The 22,056-nt window shown below is 37.7% G+C and overlaps 2 protein-coding genes across 2 annotated transcripts in view; one reads left to right on the top strand and one right to left on the bottom strand.

Annotated features, from left to right (window-relative positions):
* The window catches only part of Not11 (CCR4-NOT transcription complex subunit 11), a 42,460-nt gene extending 36,145 nt beyond the window's left edge, over window positions 1–6,315 (bottom strand). The window contains exons 1-3 of the mRNA XM_067145115.2: window positions 6,137–6,315; window positions 4,663–4,754; window positions 3,650–3,798 (exon numbers count right to left, since the gene is read on the bottom strand). Of these exons, the coding sequence (XP_067001216.1) occupies window positions 3,650–3,798; window positions 4,663–4,754; window positions 6,137–6,180 (285 nt within the window). The 5' untranslated portion in view covers window positions 6,181–6,315. The remainder of the gene's footprint in view (window positions 1–3,649; window positions 3,799–4,662; window positions 4,755–6,136) is intronic.
* A 347-nt stretch (window positions 6,316–6,662) lies between these two features.
* LOC136871638 (small ribosomal subunit protein mS34) lies at window positions 6,663–21,432 on the top strand. The gene is made up of 3 exons (XM_067145116.2): window positions 6,663–6,891; window positions 17,078–17,284; window positions 21,173–21,432. The coding sequence occupies exons 1-3, from the start codon at window positions 6,718–6,720 to the stop codon at window positions 21,359–21,361; spliced, it is 570 nt and encodes a 189-aa protein (XP_067001217.2). The 5' UTR covers window positions 6,663–6,717; the 3' UTR covers window positions 21,362–21,432.
* Window positions 21,433–22,056: the final 624 nt, after the last annotated feature.

The following is a 22,056-nucleotide window of genomic DNA, read 5'->3' as shown; positions in this document are numbered from 1 at the left end:
CCCTCAGTCACAGATGACCTCCAACTAAGGGAGAGAGCACCCGCCCATCGCAAGTATCACAATCATATGCCACTATTATCGTTAGTTAAAAACTTACCAAACATATTCATACCACATAGGCTCAAACGAAGATAACAAACAGACTCCCCCCAGTCACGGATGACCACCAACCGGGGCAGCGAGAACATCCACCCCTTGCAATCATTCCAATCACATATGACTATTATTGTTAGATTTTATACAATACCATATTCCATTTTTTTTTAAACTGTTACAACACATGATTACACTATAATTTACTGCTACATTACATTATAACTTAGCACTTGAGTTACTATCTAGACCTTAAACAATGTCATAGAGTCTGGGATACCTCCAAAAACATGTTCTTACTAAGAGCTACATGAATCTACTGTTTTCATCCTCTTTTAATTTCTTTTCCCACAAACTCTTATAATATTACAGAGATACAAAAAAGTGTTCTCATAACAGAAGTCTTAAAAATTATTGAAAATCCATTCTGGAATTACAGAAAGTCATACCTTAATACTTCGTGTGACCTCCTTTGATCTTCAAAACAGAATCGATATATTTTGGCATGGATTCCACCAATTTTCTGTAAATATTCTTGTTACCTTCATTGTGAAACCACACCTTGCTAAGTGAACATATAATGCTCACTTTTGTTATCTATCCAGTTTTGCCATTCTCTTCTTATAAATGATCCATAAATTTTCAATGGTATTGATATCGAAAATATTCACCCCCTGGAGAGAGCTTTTGTAATTCAGGCACTACCCTCCTTCAAGGGATTTCTATGTACTGGTCACAATTCATCATACCCTTATGACACCTTAAAAATCCTGGCCCATTGTACGTAAAACATCCACAGAACATCACTTTTGGATATGTTTAGGTGCTTGTTGAATATGGACTCATGATGTTTTCTCCGATGTTTCTTTACGCACTCAAGGAATACACTGACCACAAACTTTGAAATGGCTTTCATCTGAAAATACAACTTCCTTCCAATTTACAGCAGTCCAGTTCTTATTATGTAGTTAGCACGTATCAGTCACTGTCTGGACATAGCATCTGTCAGAGCTGCTTCTTTGCTGGGTCAGCATGTTCTTCTTCCTGCCTCCAACAGTCTACAGTGAATTGTAGTAATGTGAACATTTCACCCACTCTGACTTAAATCTCAGTTTAGGTCAACAGCTGAGAGCCTGGAGTTTATTTTACTCTTCCTAATGAGTAAGTGGGTTTCTTTTGGTGTAGCCTTGCATTTCCAAACCAGAGTTTCCTTCCTTCAGTGGTGAAATAGACCCTATTTCTTGATTTTTCTTCAATTCCCATTTCCAGTCTTCTGGATCAGGTGGTGAAACAAGGACTTCCACAGTTTTCTATCTCTCCACCACTCCTTTCTTTCCTCCAATATTTCTTCTACTTTTACTCCTCTCTTCTCTATACTCTCCTTCACAGTATCCATCCACCTCTTTCTGCGTCTTCTCCGTTGTCTTCTTCCTATCATCTTCTGCGTAAATACTTGCTCTGAAACTCTATCCTCTTCCATTCTCATCATGTGTCCATGCCATTTCAGCTTACTGGTCTCTACCTTGTTTTGCAGTTTAGAAAATCCAATTCTCTCTCTGATTTCTATGTTTCTGATTTCATCCCTTCTTGTCTTCCTAATTATTCCTCAATGGAATTTCATCTCGGTTGCTCACATTTTGTTTTTGTCCATGTGCCAGCCACGCAGGTCAAAACTGGTGTGTAGAGAATTTTCTTGCATTTTTCTGGGACATCCCGGTTCCACATTATACCTCTCACACATTGTTACAACCCATTGGCTTGTTGGATTCTCTTTCCAATGTCTTCATTTATTTTCCCATCTTCTATAAGTGTACTCTGCAAATATTTAAAGCTTTTCCCAACTTCTAATTGTTTTCCCTTAACCTCAAAATTCCCTCTTCCTTTTCTATCAACTCTCGTCATCACTACTGTCTTACTCTTCTCCACACTTATTTTCATTCCATATTCCTCTATCTCCCAATTCCGTACAGTAACTTGTTCTTGTACTTCCATTTCATCTTCTCCTTAAGTTGTCTGCAAAGAGTAATGTCTTTATCTCTTTGCTTTCTATTTTTTGTTGTACACACTTGTGGATTTCATTCATGACGGTGATGAAGAATAGAGGGGATAAGACACTTCCTTGTCAAGTCCTATTTCTACACTGAGCCAGTTTGTTCGTCCCATCTTAGTCTTCACACTAATTACACACTTTTCATGCATGGCTTTGATCATTTCTACTTCTGCTCTGCCTACTTTAATTTTTATCAATGCATCCCAGACAAGTTACCATGGTACACAGTCACATGCCTTCTCGATATCTATAAATGTCATCACTAAATCCTTCCTAATTAATGGTGTGTGGCCTCCAGAGAGGCCTAGTGCGGGTCTTCTCATTTGATGCCGTATAGGCGACTTGCATATCTGTGAGGACAGGGCCCTATCTAAGATGAAATGTAATGCTAGAAACGTCACAAACACCCAACCCTCGAGCCATAGGTTTAACTAATGAAAATTAAAATCCGTGACCCGAACCGGAATCGAACCTGGGACCCCTTGAAACAAAGGCCAGCATGCTAAGCATTTAGCCATGGAGCCAGACTAATCTTCCTGAACTCCCGTCTTTTCTCCATCATATTCCTTAATGCAAAAATCAGATCCATATTGTTCTTCCTATTGATATTGCCTCAAAATTGAATTTACCAACACCACCTTGTGAAGCAATTTGTCTTTGTACTACAGAGATATGTTCAGCTAATGTGATAATTCTTTAACGTTTCTGTAGGGTGGTATCCATTATAAAATTGCAGTACAATAACACAACAATACTGAAAACATACACGACCTTACCCAGAGACATTCAATCAATGACTGTGTTATAAAGAACATCCAATAATGTCTAATAATGTTAACAGTAATAGTGCCATACACCTCAAATGCAATTAGGTTGTAAGCAAGAACAGTATTTAGCAGGAACAGATGATTCTACCAACATTAGCTATAAATAGTCTTAAAAATGACTGTGTTCATATTAATCCCTTCCCAGCGTCAACCGTTTGTAAGAGTCAAGGTAATGATTCACAAGTTGTGTGAACCACTTAGAAGCGTCAAGTTCATGTGTTTGTAACAGATTGTGTCAACCGCTTAAAAGAGTCAGAAGTTTATAGATACTTCTGACATCTATTGGCCTTATTTTGCAACAAAGTACTACATTTTATTTTCATGGAATATCATATTCCGTGCAGAATTCATGTGGCTGACTGACTGGATTACGTTTGGATGGCCACGCAACAGATTTGATTTTACTGGCAATAGTGGGATTCATGCTAATTTTAAGGATAATCCTGAACCATTGACAATATTTGAACCTTTTCTTAGTGATGAAAAATTATCTGAAGTTAAAAAGAAAAAATATACAACACATGGAAAATTAATGCTCAGTTAAGGGGTTAATTTGCAAGCTACTTTACACTGAAGCCAAGTAACAAGGTTGTGAATTGATGTAGAGGTGTATGTATACTACTTTCAGAAATACACAGTATTCCAATTACAATATTCATAATTTTATGTCCATACTTACCAGTAGGTGGACGAATGCAGTTGCAAATGGATTCATGGCCATAGACTCCCCTCTATAAAGATCATGGAGAAGACAAATAGCTGCCAACCTCTGGGAGGGCTTAGGAAGAAAATCTGATTGCTGCAGCAGGAGGATTATTGCACTGCCCACTGTAAAAGAGAAAGTTTGGATGATATCAAAAGATTTAAAAGCTTAGTTATAGTGCGACTGAATATCAATCTGGTGACAGATAGTGGAAAATGATGCCATTTTTTAAAAAATTAATGGCCAAATCAAATAGTAATCCAGCCACGGTTAGTCATTATTGTTGCTGTGGGATAGATTGTCAAATATAAACATTTTACTTACAATGCTAAATTAAACTTGAAAGAAATACATTTCAAAATTTAAAGAAGCATAAACTGGAGCTCATTAAATCTACTTCATATTTCATTTACAAGAAACATAAATTCAATGTCATCATACAAAGCAAAGTCTAGAGGTAGTGATGGTGACAACAGATGTTTCAAGACACTGTTGATATTCCTGCATTTTCACTGCATTAATATTTTTCACATTTATCTTCTTTTTTTTCCCTGGAATTTTGCCTGAGAATGCTAGCCAGTTTTCAAGAAATTTCAAAAACTTGTCATGAACTTGCAAATACTACATCATTTATTTTTCTCTCGCCTCACGGTTGGCCTTGAGTGAAAGTTTATTTGGTGACACAGTTCTCCTGGTCATCCGGTCCTCATAAGTGGGTGCCCCAGTATAAAGTCATTAAAGTGTTCATTATCCAACTGTATTTTTTTAATTTTATTGATTTGTTCAAAATTCTATAATGCTAGACCTATATTCAACATATATTTTACTTAATTTTGGCATCCTTGAGTTGATTTTAGAATATTTGTAATATGTATTCACATGTACAATTTCATGCAATTTTCCAAATGTGAGATGTACTTTGTTTAGTGGAAATGAATTATCCTATTCTGTTCTGTTTCAGAAATCAGCTTTATAAGAGTTGGTATTACCTTTGTAGTGATCTTGCTTGCTAAAGCACTGATGTAGTTGTGCTGCGAGAGATTCCAGGGATTGAGTTTCAGCATTTTCTTCACTTAATATCCTAAAAAGTAAAATAAAAAGAAATACAATAAACACAAAGTACATTGCCTACAGAAAGCATAATACATACACCATACATGTTAAAAGTGGTAAGAAGTTCTGTTCATGAACAAAATCTACAATGGTCTTATTTTATTCAATTTATTTATTTACTTATTTAGTGTATGATTTAGTGTTGGGAGTGTCAAAAGAATTGTTTGGCTCACCTGGTGCAGGTCTTTCTATTTGAGGCCCATGGGCGACCTGCATGTCCAGGTGAGAGGACTTTATGATAATGAGATATGAAGAGAGTAAAAACCCTATGTTGGCACATAGCCTACACATGATGAATAACAACAAGGGATCTACTTAAGGCTTAACGCCCCATTCGATGGATGAATCACCATCAACAGTGTCATATACCCTCACTACATATGAAAACTGCAGAAAGGTTTGCTTCAAGAATAGACTCCAGTATTCTGTAAATTGTGTGTAAATTTCTGTGTGATGATGTCATATTCTAATGCAACACTCAATCCACTGTAAACTGTAGTATTAAGGCATCGGAACTATTTAAGGTATGTGTAAATTTGTATGACGGTGTTGTAATGTTTAGCTAGTAGTAAGCTCAACTTATAGTTATATATATATATACTTAAGCTGTGTGTGAATTTGTAGCCTATATGGTGAGCTGGATTTAGAATGTTAAACTAGTAATATTTCTTGTAATATTTTCTTTCCATGGAATTGCTTGTTGTAGGCCTACTCTTGTTTTTGTAGTTGTTGTTGGGTAATTATGTTTTAACTTTACTTAATTATTACATTATATAAGTGTTCATTGCCACCAGGAAATTTCCAAATTGCAATGTATTTGTTAATAATAATAATAATAATAATAATAATAATAATAATAATAATAATAAAACTAAGGTCGTAATACTGAAAGGAACATTCTGACAGTTCTTGGAGGGAGGTCCGTTTACTCGATGGGGAGAAAGGAGTAGAGTATGGTTGCCATGGTTGCCTACTGGCCGGTTCGTGCTGCCAAACATTTTACTTCTGAGCGGTCTGAACGAACGAACGAACGAACGAACGAACAAGCGAGGGGAAGGAGAAAGGAAAGTGGAAACGCCGTGCAATGCTCCTCCCTCCAGCCCTGTCCGTCAGAACGCTGCTTTCAATATTACGGATACAGCAAGTGTTCTATCTTCTACAAAGAAAGTAATCTGCATTTCCAAAAGAATCAGTCTGTCGTCTCATCTTCCAAGTTGAAGGGCAAGCAACAGGCTACCCTTACAGGATATGCGAAGAAGTAATCGCACTAAAATTGCACAAACTAAATAAAACAACGGGTGAAGAAATACATCTGTACGTATTAATTGTAGGAACGTCATGAGATCTTACCCAAATATTGATGTTAGATCTTTTAATGACAATGTCGCTGTCATGGTCGCTTTTATTTCCAGAACCAACAATAATAATCCATATATAAACAATCAGAGAAGTCTCTATTTGTAATACTTTCAGGTAAACAAATCTTATTCATAATAAAAACAACCACATGTGTGCTTGATGTGTGCCCTTCTTCCGTCAAACAATTCGTGCACAGACTTTATAACCTGAAGATGACCCATCAATATAATTAGAGTTTTCTACGAAATGCCAACATCACGCAGTTGTCAGGATTCTATCCTGATCATCACATTTTATCTCTACAAAAGCATTTTTTGAACTGTGTTAGTATCAGTTTTACTATACTCCGGAGTTTTTTGCTATGATCAATAATATAGAAGAATTCACCTTTTTTAAAAAGGAATTCTGTTCAGTAAAGTGTAAGTTCATTTGTACGTGTTGGTTACGATAGGTTATAAGGTATCTGAGCAGTGGGATATCTATCGATGAACAAATAACGTATTCTTTGGGTCCATGTAAACATAACCTGTAAAACCTCTCTGTGTTCTTTGCTGTTGGAGTAAGCGATTAAAATGCCCATAAAGTACATTGGAAGAACAACTGATTTTAAGGGAAAGACTCTGTGGGAAATAGTAGGAAACCTCAAAAATTTTGGTGTTGGAAGAATAGTGGTCCGTAGCCGTTTCGAACGGTATCCGGAACCCAGTTATCTTAAAATATGTAAGGTGGAGACTTTGCCAAACGAGGTTAGTTTGATATTTTCCTCATTGCACGAAATAGTGAATATATTTGTTTGTATAATGGATATCCTAGGTTTGCCTTTTTTAGTTTCTCCATAATCTCTCTTTGTTCGGAGGTTGATGAAGGAGAAGGGAGGGTTTTAGTAAACCGTGGTTCAACGATTCTTCTGTCCTGTACTAACCATCTTCGTCTTTATTATAGACCTATTTATAATAAATGGTGTCTACCGAATCATAATTCATGGAAGAAGGAAAAAAAAAAGTGTAACAGTCTAATGAGTATGTAGGCCTATCTATCACATTTTTCAGCACCAGCTTTGATTAATACAGGGATATTTTTTGTAATAATCTGCTAGCACTTCTCCTGTGTTATATATTTCACATAGCTTGTTAATTACTTGATTCGAGAACTGGAAGTTCCAAAGGAAACAGCGCGATTTGTTCAGGGTGATTTCCAATAAAAGAGTGATGTTACGAAATTGTTGCAAACTTCAGGTAGGAAAGACTTACGAGTAAGGAGACGAACAGCTTGATTAAGTGGAATGTTCCAAGTTATCAGTGGAGAGGTGACTTGGAATGATATTTGAGATAAATGATCTTTAATGGAGTTTTTGAAAGTAGGCATAGCATGAGTATTCTCTCTCTCTCTCTCTCTCTCTCTCTCTCTCTCTCTCAAGAAGGTAGGGTTTGCCTACAATAAGATAAGGTAAATTTAAGAGTTCCACCTTTTCAATACAATTATATTGTGCAATGTATCACGACATGTTTAATATGGTACCGGCTTCGACACTATGTTTGTGTCATCATCAGCCAGTCATTAAAAAAAGTAAAAGAACAAAATGTACGAGACAATATTCACACATATGACACACAAATGACAAGTGTAACACTTAAAAGTAAGATAGCCCTTGACGAAAAATCCACATTAAAGTTTTAAAATATGATTCTTCTTGTTATAACATATTTAAGACATGGTAGTCTTGATTAATCTTGATTGGGTATATGTTTAAAATCTTGAATATACACATTAAAATCTTGAAGTTGTTGTCTTGTTGTGACAGAGTAAATGGATCTCTAAATAGAGATACAAATTTTAAATACAATGGATGTATAACAGCGGCTTTAGTTTTTAAACTTCATATGTGTGTGTAATTTTTATTAATGTGCCAGAAACCAATGACATGGAGCTGTTGCCATTTCAGCACCGTTTTAAGGGCCACCAACCCAAGTTTTTAAACTTTAAAACTTTAAAGCCACTGTTATACATCAGTTGTGTTTAAAAGTTATTTCTCTATGTAGAGATCCATTTTACTCTGTCACAACAAGACAACAACTTCAAGATTTTAATGTGTATATTCAAGATTTTGAACACATACCTAATTAAGACTCAGCATTAAAGCTTGGCTTTCCCCTTCACATCAAGTTTAATCAAGACTATCATGTCTTAAATCTATATATATAAAATAAGAGTTTTGTCTGTACATTGCTCAGAATTTGAAAAGAATGGTATTTCTGTATCGATCATGTCCACAGTAACAAGAAAATGCAGTTTTTACTTTTCCGTAATTTCTGTCTGTATGTATGTACACGCATCACGAGAAAACGGCTGAAGGGAATTTAATAAAAATCGGTATGTAGAGTCGGGGGGTGAGCCGCTACAATCTAGGCTATAAATTATTTTATTCACCCAGAGTGAAATGGTAGTTAGGGGAAGGCCTACAATTCAATTCTCAAATATGGTCATATCTATAAATACTACATAACTTTCTGATCATTTACGTCTTATGCATTTTTACCGTACCGGCTATGATAACACAGATATTCATGAATTTGGATTTTTGTTGCTAAGTCCATATCAACGCTGAGCCCCGACAAAATGGGTAAACAGAATTTAATGAAAATCGGTATATAGAGTCGGGGAATAAGAAACTACAGTTTAAGCTATAAACAGTGTTATTCACCCTGGGTGAAATGGTAGTTTAGGGGAAGGCACTTAAAATTTAATTTTTAAATATCTATGTTCTTGGTTCTATGGAAAAGTACTACATAACAAAAGTTATAGAGAATATAATTTCCAATCATTTATGTTTTATTCAGTTTTAGCGTACCGACTATGATAAGAGTGGTATTTCAGAACCAGAAGACAATTAATAATGTGACGGCCTACAATATCGAAAGCGCGTAACATAGATCAACAATAACATTACACTGAGCGTTGTTTGTTGTAATTTCTTTGTCTCTTATGCTGTCATTCAACTCTGATAGATGAGATTACTGCTGCGTACCGAGTATAACAGCCTAACTGAATATTGGCGGAAAATAGCTGAGGAGTGAGATAACTTTCTTCTTTAACATGCCAATCCTCTGGTTCATACATTTTCTGATACTGCTGGTATGTAACACACTGGTTCATCATAGTATGCCAGCTATTCAATACCTACTCTGACGCGCTGTTTTGAATGAGCAGTGTGTGCACTTAAGTCAGAGGCTCAGTTAGTAGTAGGAGTAGTAGTATGAACTGGTCTGGAATTACGATTTAGTCCTATTCCAAATTATAGTACCACAATTCACTAAATAACTCAAAATTCAACCTTGAAAAGAGCCGTTTCTTAGGAAAAGCTTCTTCCTCTTCACTTTCATTAAATCTACATTAATTTTATTCCAAATTAGCAGCGAAGATGTGGTTTCTTCTCTGGCTTGGAGGAAAAATTGTCTCCACGTCAGATAGTTCTTTCCCCCGCCAGTGTAGTGAATTGAGATTTTCCGACTCATCGGGTACTCCCAGGAAGCCGATAAGTAAACGGGCATAGTTTTTGTCCTGGGACTATCCACTATTTGAACAAACACACCCCCCCCCCCCTTGCCGAAAAAAGGACGAAGATTGTTCATGGATCACGGATGTCTGCGTCTTGGTCATTCCAGCTCTGTAGCTTTGGACTGTTAGTTTGGCAGCATAGTACTGTTCGTTAAAAGTGAAAAAATGTGTGGTTTTTCATTTGATCGAGTATTTCATATGAAGGCATTGCTTTTAATCGCACCATTCCTACCGACGTCATTGTAATGACCCATGTTCATTTCAGTTGGGAAAACCACTAAGAGAGTCTTTCTGAGAATCTATAAAGGCAGGCAGAGAGCGAGTGTCTGCTATTATAATGAAAACTCCCCAACCTGATTGTGACTGACGGTAGGCAAGGTGGCCTACCATTACAATGAAAATTACCTAACCCAGTCTTGATATGAGGAAAGACGTTGGTGACTTGCCCGTCGTGCTTCTAGCGCAACGTTAAGAGCTATGCAACTTAATACAATCTTTCTCACAACATTTACACTACCTAACCTAGAATTCTGTATAAAATTTAGAACTCCGTAGCAAAGCACGGGTACATCAGCTAGTATGTTATAACAAGAAGAATTATGTTTTTAAACTTTAATGCGGATTTTTCTTCAAGGACTATCTTACTTTTAAGCATTACACTTGTCATTTGTGTGTCATATGTGTGAATATTTTCTCATATATTTTGTTCTTTTGCTCTTTTTAATGATCGGCTGCTGATGACACAAACATAGTGTCGAAACCGGTACCATATTTAACATGTTGTGATACATTGCACATTATAATTGTTTTGTATTGAAAAGGTGGAACCCTTAAATTTACCTTATTTTATTGTAATTCTCTGTTCAACCATGAAGTTTTTAACTTTAAATAGGGTTTACCTTGCCCTGTTAGTTTCCCTCACAAGCCTGGGATACAGAATGTAGTAGTATAAAGTTACAGTTTTGTGATGTTAATATTAATATGTATAATTTTTATTAATGTGCCAGAAACCAACAACATGGAGCTGTTGCCATTTCAACATCATTTTAAGGGCTACCAACACATGCTGAGATTTGAACCTGCAAACTCGGACTCAGAAGGACAGCGACTCAACCAACTGAGCCACGTGAAAAGGAGGCGTTTGTGATAATTGTTAAAAAATAGGTTCAGTTAGTATTTTTACAAAGGTTTTATGAGGAGCATTTATTAAGATGTGCGTTTTCCAACTGTCCTAAATGCACAAAACCGGACTGAAGAACTAGTTGGAAGCTAAAGAGCTTTGCAGGGTTGTCGCTTCCTTCTTTGTTTACTTTTCCAAACCAAACTCTATGGTGTAACAGCCCTAAAGGGCCATCGCCTACCAAGCGACCACTCTTCAGCCCGAAGGCCTGCAGATTATTAGGTGTCATGTGGTCAGCATACGAATTCTCTCCGCCGTTATTCTTGGCTTTCTAGACCGGGGCCGCCTCCTCACCGTCAGATAGCTCCTCAATCATAAGCACGTAGGCTGAGTGTACCTTGAACCAGCCCTCAGATCCAGGTAAAAATCCCTGATCTGGCCGGGAATTGAACCCAGGGCCTCCGGTAAGAGGCAGGTACGCTACCCCTACACCGCAGGGTCGGCTGTATACTTTTAGGTCTCCTTATTTTAGAATTTGACTCAAGGCATCCTGGATTCGATTCCCGGCACTGACAGAGTTAAGAAAGGCATGGGATGGGGAAGATACAGCCTTGTTTGTGGGTGCAATAGGGTTGGCCTTGAGTCTCCCGTAATCAAAATATCTACGACCTGGAAGCTAGTCGCCTTCACGGGGAGTAGTACCAAAGTGGTTCCTTTTTTTAAGAAGACAAATTAAATGAAAATTCTACTTCCTCACAAACGAAGAACGATATTATCAATTTTACGAACAGTTTCAATAATGCAGCCGGTTTATGTTAAGAGTACGGAAGCTATAATTTCGATTGTTGGATATAATTACACGGTAACAATCAAAACCATCAATATCTACTGAAGATCCGTCACTGAACTCGGTAGGACCGGCTTTCTTTTCATATCTACCGGGTGAGTTGGCTGTGCGGTTAGGGGCGCACAACTGTGAGCTGCATCTGGGAGATAGTGGGTTCGAACCCCACTGTTGGCAGCCCTAAAAATGGTTTTCCATGGTTTCCCATTTTCACACCAGGCAAATGCTGGGGCTGTACCTTAATTAAGGTCACGGCCGCTTCCTTCCCACGAGACCTACGGTGCAACGTAAAGCAAATTCTAAAAAAAAAATATTTTCAGAACCCTTTCCAAGGAAAAGTTGTATTAACGCTACTGGCCTGGACTTATCCACCCACTGAAATTTTGTGAGTACGCCACTGCATCCACTCACCATTTAAGGTATAAGGTAAGCTGAAGAATGGTTGGATACTCAAAATACACCACCATAAATGATGCAGTTATGGCTCAAAAGTACTAAAGAAAGGTCAGGAATGGGATCTAGTGTTTTAAGTAGAATCCAAATCAATAGAACGTGACTTCCAGTTTTAAAAGTGTTTCATGCATTGACTGCGATTCAAGCCTCGGCCGTCTTGATGAGCAGATAGAACCATTGGAACTGAGTTATCACACCCGCTAATTACAAAATAGTTACTTGCACTTTTTATGGTGCCATTTGAGGTTCCAATCAGTCCCTGGGCATTTGACAAAATATATAGGCCTGTCTATAGAACTTAGGCTCGCATCGGCAATCTGTCTTGTTACTGTTAGAAGAAAAAAACCTTTTCACAACTAACATGTAGCTCGCAATCCTGTCACAGTCTTCCCAACGCTGCAACTTAAACACAGCACATCTCTCAACCACGGTACAACCCCAGGATCCCTAGGATATTGTTGTTTCCTGGAACCGATGTGCAAAAGCTGACATGATGTTGTAAGCTTGCAACTGTTTCTGGCTGTAGCCCCTGTTAGCTCGGTGGTCATGTTTCGGCCCCCTACTGAGTAATCCCTTGCTAATTGCCCTTTTCCTCATCTCTTGACATTTGTCAACACACGGTTATATTCGCAATACTGAGGCCTCTACAGGGAAATTAACTAAAACCAACCAGGCGAGTTGGCCATGCGGTTAGGGGTGTGCGACTGTGAGCTTTCATCCGGGAGATAGTGGGTTCGAATCTTACTGTCGGCAGCCCTGAAGATGGTTTTCCGTGGTTTCCTATTTTCACGCCAGGCAAATGCTGGGGCTGTACCTTTATTAAAGCCACAGCCGTTTCCTTCCAACCCCTAGGCGTTTCCTATTCCATTGTCGCCATAGGACCTATCTGTGTCAGTGCGACGTAAAGCCACTAGCAAAAAAAAAGGAAAACCAAGAAAGGCTCCTGGTTCCTGATAACATCGCTCTGGAACCGATACAGAATGGAGGTATACCCTTGAAGACTAGACTTTTCACACTTATCCTCTTGATTTGGGAAACTCGAGAAGTACCTGTCGACTTAAATGCTATCATCATCACGATCTTCAAGAAAGGCAGTCGTAGTGTATGTGGGAACTACTGTGGTATATCGCTTTTGTCAATTGCAGGTAAAATTCTTGCAAGAATTCTATTAAACTGGCTCCAAGTTATCTCAGAGTCGGGCTGAGTGGCTCAGATGGTTGAGGCGCTGGCCTTCTGACTCCAACTTGGCAGGTTCGATCCTGGCTCAGTCCGGTGGTATTTGAAGGTGCTCAAATACATCAGCCTCGTGTTGGTAGATTTCCTAGCATGTAAAAGAACTCCTGTGGGACAAAATTTTGGCACCTGGGCGTCTCCGAAAACCGTAAAAGTAGTTAGTGGGACATAAAGCAAATAACATTATTATTATTATTAGTTATCTCAGAGATGATTTTGCTTGAGTCTCAATGTGGTGTCCGAACCTCCAGAGGCATTACAGATATGATCTTCTGTGCTAGACAACTCCAGGAAAAATGCAGAGAGCAACAGCAGCCTCTGTATTTAGTTTTCTATGGTCTGGAAAAAGCCTTTAATTCAGTACCATGTTCTGCTATGTGGAAAGTATCGAGATATTTTTGGATGTCCTGAACGTTATGTGGAATTGGTTCAAGCTCTTCATGATGGCATGTCTGGACAGTTTCTTCATGGTAACACAGTATCAGATTCGTTCCCACTCACTCATGGATTGAAACAAGGCTGTGTGCTTGCTCCTACACTATTTGCACTGTACATGGCTGCCATACTGCATGAATCATCTGCAAACAACGTTGGCATGATTGCAGCAAGTCTATGGCACTGCATCTCCTGCTCTAACACCTGCAGTACTACAACAGTCACTCAGCTGCTTTAAAACTGCATGTGATCACTTTGGTCTTGCCATTAATGCAAAAATAAAATAAAAAAATAAACGAAGGTACTTGCACAACGTGTCCTAGGATTAACTCTTCCTAAGTTCAGTATCTCCATCTTAGACACAATACTGGAGCAAGTTGATCTTTTTTCATATCTTGGAAGCATCTTGCCTAAACGGTGTGCCTGCGAACAAGATGTTGATAAAAGAATTGGGGCTGCTCATGCAGCATTAGGACAGTTTAATGCACAGAGTCTTCATGAATAACGACCTAAAACTGCATACCAAACTCGTGGTGTACAAAGCTGTTGTCATTTCCACGCTACTGTATGGCTGTGAAACTTGGACACTCTATCGCCATATCAAAAAACTTAAGCACTTTCATTAACAAAAAATGAGATACTTCTTGAATATTAAGTGGGAGGTCTATGTGACCAACACTGCAGTTCTCAACAAAGCGCAGCGAAATAGCATTGAGGCAACAATCATCACGCATCAACTGAGGTATTTAGGCATGTTCACCGCATGAGTGATACCAGGCTTCCCCGCCAAATTCTTTATAGTGAACTTTGCTCCGGCAGTAGACCTCATGGAGCCCCTCTTAAGCGTTTTAAGGACCAGCTGATACACATCATGAAGATAACTGGTATAAATATACTGACATGGGAAGAATGTGCTGTGGACCGTTCACTTGTTCGAAAGAGAACACCACGGACATTAAGAGGTCAAGCAACAACACGCAAGAAAGCCCCGTCAATTACATCCCCTCCCTTCTGCATCTATTCAGTGTCATTTGTGTGGGTATATGTTTTATGCCAAGATTGGTCTGTTTAGTCATCACAAACACAATCATAAACGGAGTTGAACTGCTCACGTTATGCAGGAAGAAGTTATATATACTCGGATCGAGTTACAGCTGATGACAGATATTTCTAGGAATATTTGGAAACTTGAGTAAATAATGTAATCAGGTTGGCCATATTGGTGGCTGAGGTAAATAGAGAAAATAAATCCGATTCACAGCTAGAGTGAAAATGTGACACGTACCAGTAATTATCAGAACATGTATGAATCAGAGGAATGGCATGCTAGATATGTAGCAGTAATGCCATATTTTGGAATGTGAAGACATTTAGTTTTCTTCCGACTCTGTGATATTAGGGTATTCAATGTAAAGTGGGTCTTTCTCTCTCCTCTCATCACTCCATCTTGTTTTATTCTTCATGTTTGATCCTTTACGATTCTTTTTCTCATTTTGTAAGCATCTTCACAATTTTCCTTGCCGATATAGGGTGATGACCACATGATTCTTTTCACCTAACAGAAACCACCACCATAGCCAGTTAACACAATTGAACATTATTTCCATGTTGGTGATGCTCGACGCTGATATGGATTAAACAACAAAAGTCTAAATTCATTAATACAGTATCTCTGGTATCATAGCCAGTATGGTAAAACTGTATTCTCTGTAACTTTTGTTATGTAGTATTTATCAGTAAGACCACTAATAGCACAGTTATCAGAGAATAGACTTTAGGCCTTCCTTTACACTACCATTTCACCCAGTGTGAATACATTATTTATATCCTAGACTATAGTGCCTTATTTTTCTCATGGCTTGGCGTTGACGTAGAATAGCCAATAAAAGTATAATTTTGTGAATATCTCTGTTATAGCTGGTACAGTAAAACTGTGTGAGACGTAAATGATTGGAAATTATATTATCTTTTTATTGATAGAACCACTAATAACATAGATGTTTGATGATTCAATTTTAGGCCTTCTCCTAAACTACCATTTCACTTAGTATGAATAAAATTATTTATAGCCTTTACGTACTGATTTTCATAAAATTCTGTTAAGCCATTTTCTCGTGATGACAGAAAAAATTGCATTTCCTTCTTACTGTGGACATGACCGGAACAGAAATAAATACCATTATTGTATAATTCTGAGCAATGTACAGCCAAATCTCTTCACAGTATATAGTTTTGGGAGTTATACTGGATTCAAAGATTTCTTTTTAAACAGTCATATTCATTACGTTACAGATGATGAATATAAGCAATTAGTATTTATTATTACAAATTCTCAAGAACTTAGTGATGAATACACTTCAAAAATCTTATTCATTTATCTTGTCAGAAGTAAACTTAAATATGCATGTGTAGTGTGGGCTCCTCAGTACACATGTGCTATTAACAAAATAAAGAACATTTTTAAAAATGCAGTTCTTTTATTTAATTTTAAACCGATCATTATATTATCATAGATTTTTGTATAGAACTCTACTTAACAACTTTGCCTTAATGTAGCTCAGTACATGTAGAACATCAGCTCAACATATATTTATGTACGAGACAGTTAATGGAATGTTGGATAACCAGCAATTTCTCAAGAAACTCAATTTTAATATAAAGAGGGTAATGAATATTTAATTTTCACGACTGCTTTGTAATTGGAATCAACTTTCAATCTATTAGATCGTATTACATACATATAGTGCGTGTTAAAGAGATGTTAACTTTACATTTGAGAAAAACATTTGACTGTCCTGTCTCAAGCACGTCACTTCACAAAAATTCACCAGTTGTAAATTTTTTTGGAACATATAACAAAATGTATGCAGATATCAGACAAGAATATTTTGCTTTATCCTTCCCTTTATTTTCAGACTTTATTTTCAGAAAATGTAGAAACAATATTAGCATCAAAATTAATAATGTATTGGAGGAAATTAATTCGGCACTGATGTATGTAATGCCACAGTTGTTTTTGACACTTATAATTTGTTTGTGTGGTTTTTTTTTTGTTATTTTCTCTTTTCCTATGTTAATTTGTCTCTTTTAATTTTTGTATTTTACTTGTTATGATTTTTTGTTTGTACTGTTATATATTTTTGAGGGATATACCCATATGTATTGAATGTATTATGTACTGTCCATTGTAATTGGGGTTATATACCCTGTTATGGATGTATTAATAAAATACCAGTGTTATGCTATGTATACTTTGTATGTTGGCTCACTGACTTTTTTTTCCTATGCTCAGGATCCACGTAAAGTTCGAGTTTGGGCAGAAAAAGTCTTTCGTGGCCGAAAATACACTAATTTGGTTGAGGTGTGTAGTGCATCATACAAAGCCGATTACAGACTTCTGCATAAAGATGAGGAAGAAGCTTACTGCAGGTTTGAACCCAGTACAGATAAGGAGGAAAGAATTCTACCTGAAGCTATTCAGTTCCCGCCCCTTCTGAAGGTAAATGTTATTTCATTATGATGGTCATCCAGTTTCTGTAGTGGAATCAGACAAGATACTGGCAGTAAATCAAACTCGATATGGAATGTACGAGGCATGTTCTTTAAGTAACTGCCATCTTGTTCTTTGAAAAAAAGTAATGCAGTTTTTAACCATTCTTTTTACTTGTAAGCCTGTACCTTAAACTACTTCTCAACATAAGTTCCAAACATATTAAGGCACTTGTCATATCATGAAATCAGCTTCTGAATTCCATCCTCATAGAAATCTGCCGACTGATGTGCCACCCACTGTAGCACAGTCATTTTTAGGTTATCATCACCATTGTTGTGGTGCTGACCTCCTAAATGCTTTTTCAAGTGCAGGAACAAGTGCTAGTCACTAGGTGCTAGGTCAGGACTATACGGAGGATGATCGGATTGTTCCCAACCAAATGAAGTGATGAGGTCTCGGGTTCGATTAGCCTTGTGAGGTCGCGCATTATCATGAAGCAAAAGAATCCCCCTTGTGAGCATGCCATTCCATTTGGCATTTATTGTGTCACCCCGATACAAAAAATCCAAAAGCAACACACACTGCCTATTCCAAAACACAGTGCACATAAGCTTGCGAGCTGAAATTGTCTGTTTGCACTTCACTTTCTTGGGTGATGTTGAGTGTCTCAATTTCATGGATTGCTGTTTTGATTCCAGCAGCATAACATAATCCACTCATGTTTCATCATCTGTGACAATTCGGCTTAGAAACTCATCACCTTCATTACTGTACCGTTCAAAGAAAGTCAAAGCATTGCATACGTGCTTGGTTTTGTGCATCTCTGTCAGCATCCTCAGTACCCAGTGTGAGCACAACTTCCGATAATTTAAACATCCTGACAGTTTCATAAAAAACACTCCTTGAAATTTCAGGCAACGCGTAACTTAATGGTGAAATCGTAAAGCGTCTGTTTTCTCGAATCTTTGCATCAACATTTGCACCAAGTCTTCAGTAATGACAGACAGTTGTCCACTATGCTTCTCGTCGTGGGCATTAGTACAGCCTTCTTTAAATGCTTTAACCCATTTTCTTACCATTCCTTTGTTCATAGTGTGTTTTCCATACACTTCACTAATCTGCTGATTAATTTCAACAGCTTTCACATCCTTTGCATTTAGAAAACGAATCACAGCGCGTACTTCACACTCGGCAGGACCGTTAATTGTCAGAGGCATTTTCAATACACGCAAACAAACATAAATATGGGCAAATGCTTCCGTAGTGGCATTTGTGGCTAGCCTACAGATATACGTACTGAGAGCACATGCTTTGACTGATGACCGAGGCGCTGTAGCGGCCATATTTAAAAATTGAGCTTACTTTAAAAAACATGCTTCATATTTAGAGTATCTAGATGTTGATTCCTATATGGAACCTGCAATATTTGTCCCGAATGAGTAAATTTATGATACCAGTATAAATAGTCCATTATTGGACATTATAAATTTTCCAGCTAACTCATTCCTGGTTGTCAGCATTTCACCCCAGTGTGCTAGTTGCGCTCATCAGTTGGTAAATAGCACACCTACCAAGATGCATGGCTAGTGCATGCCGTGGAGGCCACTGCGTAGGTTACTTGCAGCCATCGGCAGTGGCAATGCACTTTGAGAGACTTTGTCCCATTACCAAAAATTGATGCCTGCCTGACCATCAGATGATATAGATGTTGATTCCTATATCATCTACCCAGGGGTTACAAACTCTGCTTTGCTACTGTTCAGCAAATGCTCCTCCACACATTGGGAAATATCTGTTAAAATAAATTGAACAGTCATAATTATGAATGAAAATTTCAACTATTCAGTACTTCCTACACAAACCTTCAAACAACTATTAAGCTTGCTGTGGCTTTCTCTATATCTTAAACATTAAGAAGTTGATTAACTTCATTTGGGGCTCCCATCAGCCCCAGGCAGATAAAAACACACTGTACATCTTTATCATCTGATGGGCAGGTAGGCATCAGTTTTTGGTAATGAGACAAAGTCTCTAATAGTGCATTGACACTGCCAGTGGCTGCAAGTAGCCTACGCAGTAGCCTCCATGGTATGCACTAGCCATGCATCTTGGTAGTGTGCTATTTACCAACTGATGAGCCCAACTTAGCACACTGGGGTGAAACACTGGCAACCAGGAATGAGTTAGCTGGAAAATTTATAATGACCAATAACGGACCAACTATATTGGTATTATATTTAGAGTATCTCTTAGCTTGTAATGAATATGAAGGTGATACATCTAATCTTTGGAGGTTTGGAGTATGGAAGAAGCACAACCAATTAACCAATGACTGCAAAACATGCTCCCAATGAGCGGCAGACAACAAATACCTTACTACGACAATACCGGAGAGTGGAGTGTGAACAGCAATGTTGGTGGCATCGAGTGGTATGGTGTTGCAAACTCGGCTTTGCTGCCATTCAGCAAATGCTCCTCCACACATTGGGAAATATCTGTTAAAATAAATAGAACAGTCATACTTATAAATGAAAGTTTCAAATATTCAGTACTTTCTACATAAACCTTCTAACAAGCATTAAGCTTGCTGTGGCTTTCTCTATATCTTAAACATTAAAAAGTTAATTAACTTCATTTGGTGATCCCACCAGCCACAGGTGGATAAGAACACTGTACATATTTTGTTAAGATTTCGGTAAAAGAAAAGCCTTGGTTATGGAATGGAAGGAGTTATAAAGGACAAAGCAACTTAGAATTCATAGAAACTAGATATTTATATAATGTGTGGCTATTGATGTTTTATATTTACATGTCTTATATACTTATTATGTACAAACAAAGTAGGCTACATACTACCAAGTTACAAATGCGTAACCTTCTTTCAGTTTCTGTTTATATATCCGTTCTTTCTTTCACATACAGCATTTTTGTCGTTTACAAAACATATAACCCCCCCCCCATTCAAGTACTTATTGACATAAGCATCAAAACAATCATTACAGACATTTAGCTCATTTGGCGTTTCAGCCACGGCACTAATTCCTTATTTAACTTTAAGGCCCTGAGGGGCTTTGGCCTACCAACTGACCGCTACTCACCCTGAAGGGCTACATATTATAAAGTGATGCATGTTCAGCATGACGAATCTCCTTGGCTGTTATTCTTGGTTTTCTAACTGTATGTTAGTTATCCTAAGTATGTATTGCGTCCGGTCCCGCAGTGGAGGGGTAACGTGTCCGCCTGTCACTCGGCGGCCCCGGGTTCGATTCCCGGCCAAGTCCGGGGTTTTTAATTGTAATGTTTAATATCCCTGGCCTGGGGACTGGGTGTTTGAGATGTCCTTAATCTTCCTTTCCTCACACACAACATTCCACACTACCACCATTCCAATTACACGCAGGTTCATACAATATGGTGCCAGCAGGGGCAAAAGATCCACATTGGTCAACGCCCCAAACAAATAGCATTAAAAAAAAAATAATTATGTATTGTACACCGAGCAAGTTGGCCATGGTTAGGGGCACGCAGCTGTGAGCTTGTATTCTGGAGATAGTGGGTTCGAATCCCACTGTCGGAGCCCTGAAGATGTTTTTCTGTGGTTTCCCATTTTCACACGGCCGCTTCCTTCCCACTTCATACGTTTCCCATTCCGTCATCGCCATAAGACCTATCTGTGTCGGTGCAACGTAAAGCCAATTGTAAAAATAAACCATTGTACGGTGGATGTTGTACTTCCAGTGGTTTAATTGTTTTGTTTTCATTTTGTGGTTTTGTAATGGTTTTAAGTTAATTGTGCAAATTGAGCCATGTGTAGATTTTATTGTTTATAAAAAAGATGATGTTTCTATATTAGTCTAAATTAGTCATCTGATTTATACATGTTTCCTGTTCTAGGAAGTAATCATGAGAGATTTGAGAGCCAAGGGTCAATCAGTTGTAGAAGAACCTCTTTTGAAAGTGAAGTATAAGCAGGGTAGACAGAATATTGCAAGGAAGGCAGCTGATGGAGAAAAGCCAACTGTAGTAATTCAGCCTGGTCTGGGGAAACCTGCTAGTCCAGAATTGTTTGAAGGAATAATTTAATATAATGTATAAAAATATAAATGTAGTCCTGTAGAGTAATTTTGTATATTAAAGCCAATTATAAATTCTAATGGTGTGATTTTGGCTGATTATTGGTTAGCCTAATGATGTCTTGCATAATCCTGAATGTTTATATTTTTCATTTTCTGTGAGAGAAGATTAGACATGGACATGTGGACTTTCCTTACATTCATTGATTTTGAAAAGGCCTTTGACTGATTGAAATGGAAGTTACTGTTCAGCACCATGAAGAAGATAGGTTTGAAATGGAGAGATAGAAACTCATTTTTTAACTGTATTGATGCCAGATGACAACAGTTAATGTCAGTGGAGAAGAACAAAAAGCAAGAGTCCAGAAAAAATGTAAGACAAGGTTGTCCTCTCTCCCCATACTTGAGGCGTCTAGTATCAAATCCGGCCAAGTCACTGAAGGCAAATTTTTCAATATGGATGAAAAACCTGTAGAGACAAACCAATGATAGCCACAAAATATATTTTTTTCATAGTTATATCCTTAATGGTTTAATATTTAAGTTCTGCTGTTTTGAGAAATCTGACTCATAATGAACCCATCTTTTTGTTAATATAAATTTTGACTTGGCCGTTTTTGTTGCAATTTTGTATAATTTTAGGCTCTTTTCTAAAACTGTATTCAATTTAAATTCCAAACCCTTGTGGAAAAAAAGCTACTTAAT

Source organism: Anabrus simplex, chromosome 4 (genome assembly GCF_040414725.1).
Source record: "Anabrus simplex isolate iqAnaSimp1 chromosome 4, ASM4041472v1, whole genome shotgun sequence".
Classification (NCBI taxonomy): domain Eukaryota; kingdom Metazoa; phylum Arthropoda; class Insecta; order Orthoptera; family Tettigoniidae; genus Anabrus; species Anabrus simplex.
This window is presented reverse-complemented; position numbering and strand designations above follow the sequence as displayed.

What these genes read in the sequence shown, in the direction of transcription:
- LOC136871638 (XM_067145116.2), top strand. Translation starts at nt 6,718, where the DNA reads ATGCCCATAAAGTACATTGGAAGAACAACTGATTTTAAGGGAAAGACT. An exon ending in TGGAGACTTTGCCAAACGAG is followed by an intron (nt 6,892 to 17,077) that starts GTTAGTTTGATA and finishes TCCTATGCTCAG; the next exon opens with GATCCACGTAAAGTTCGAGT. An exon ending in AGTTCCCGCCCCTTCTGAAG is followed by an intron (nt 17,285 to 21,172) that starts GTAAATGTTATT and finishes TTCCTGTTCTAG; the next exon opens with GAAGTAATCATGAGAGATTT.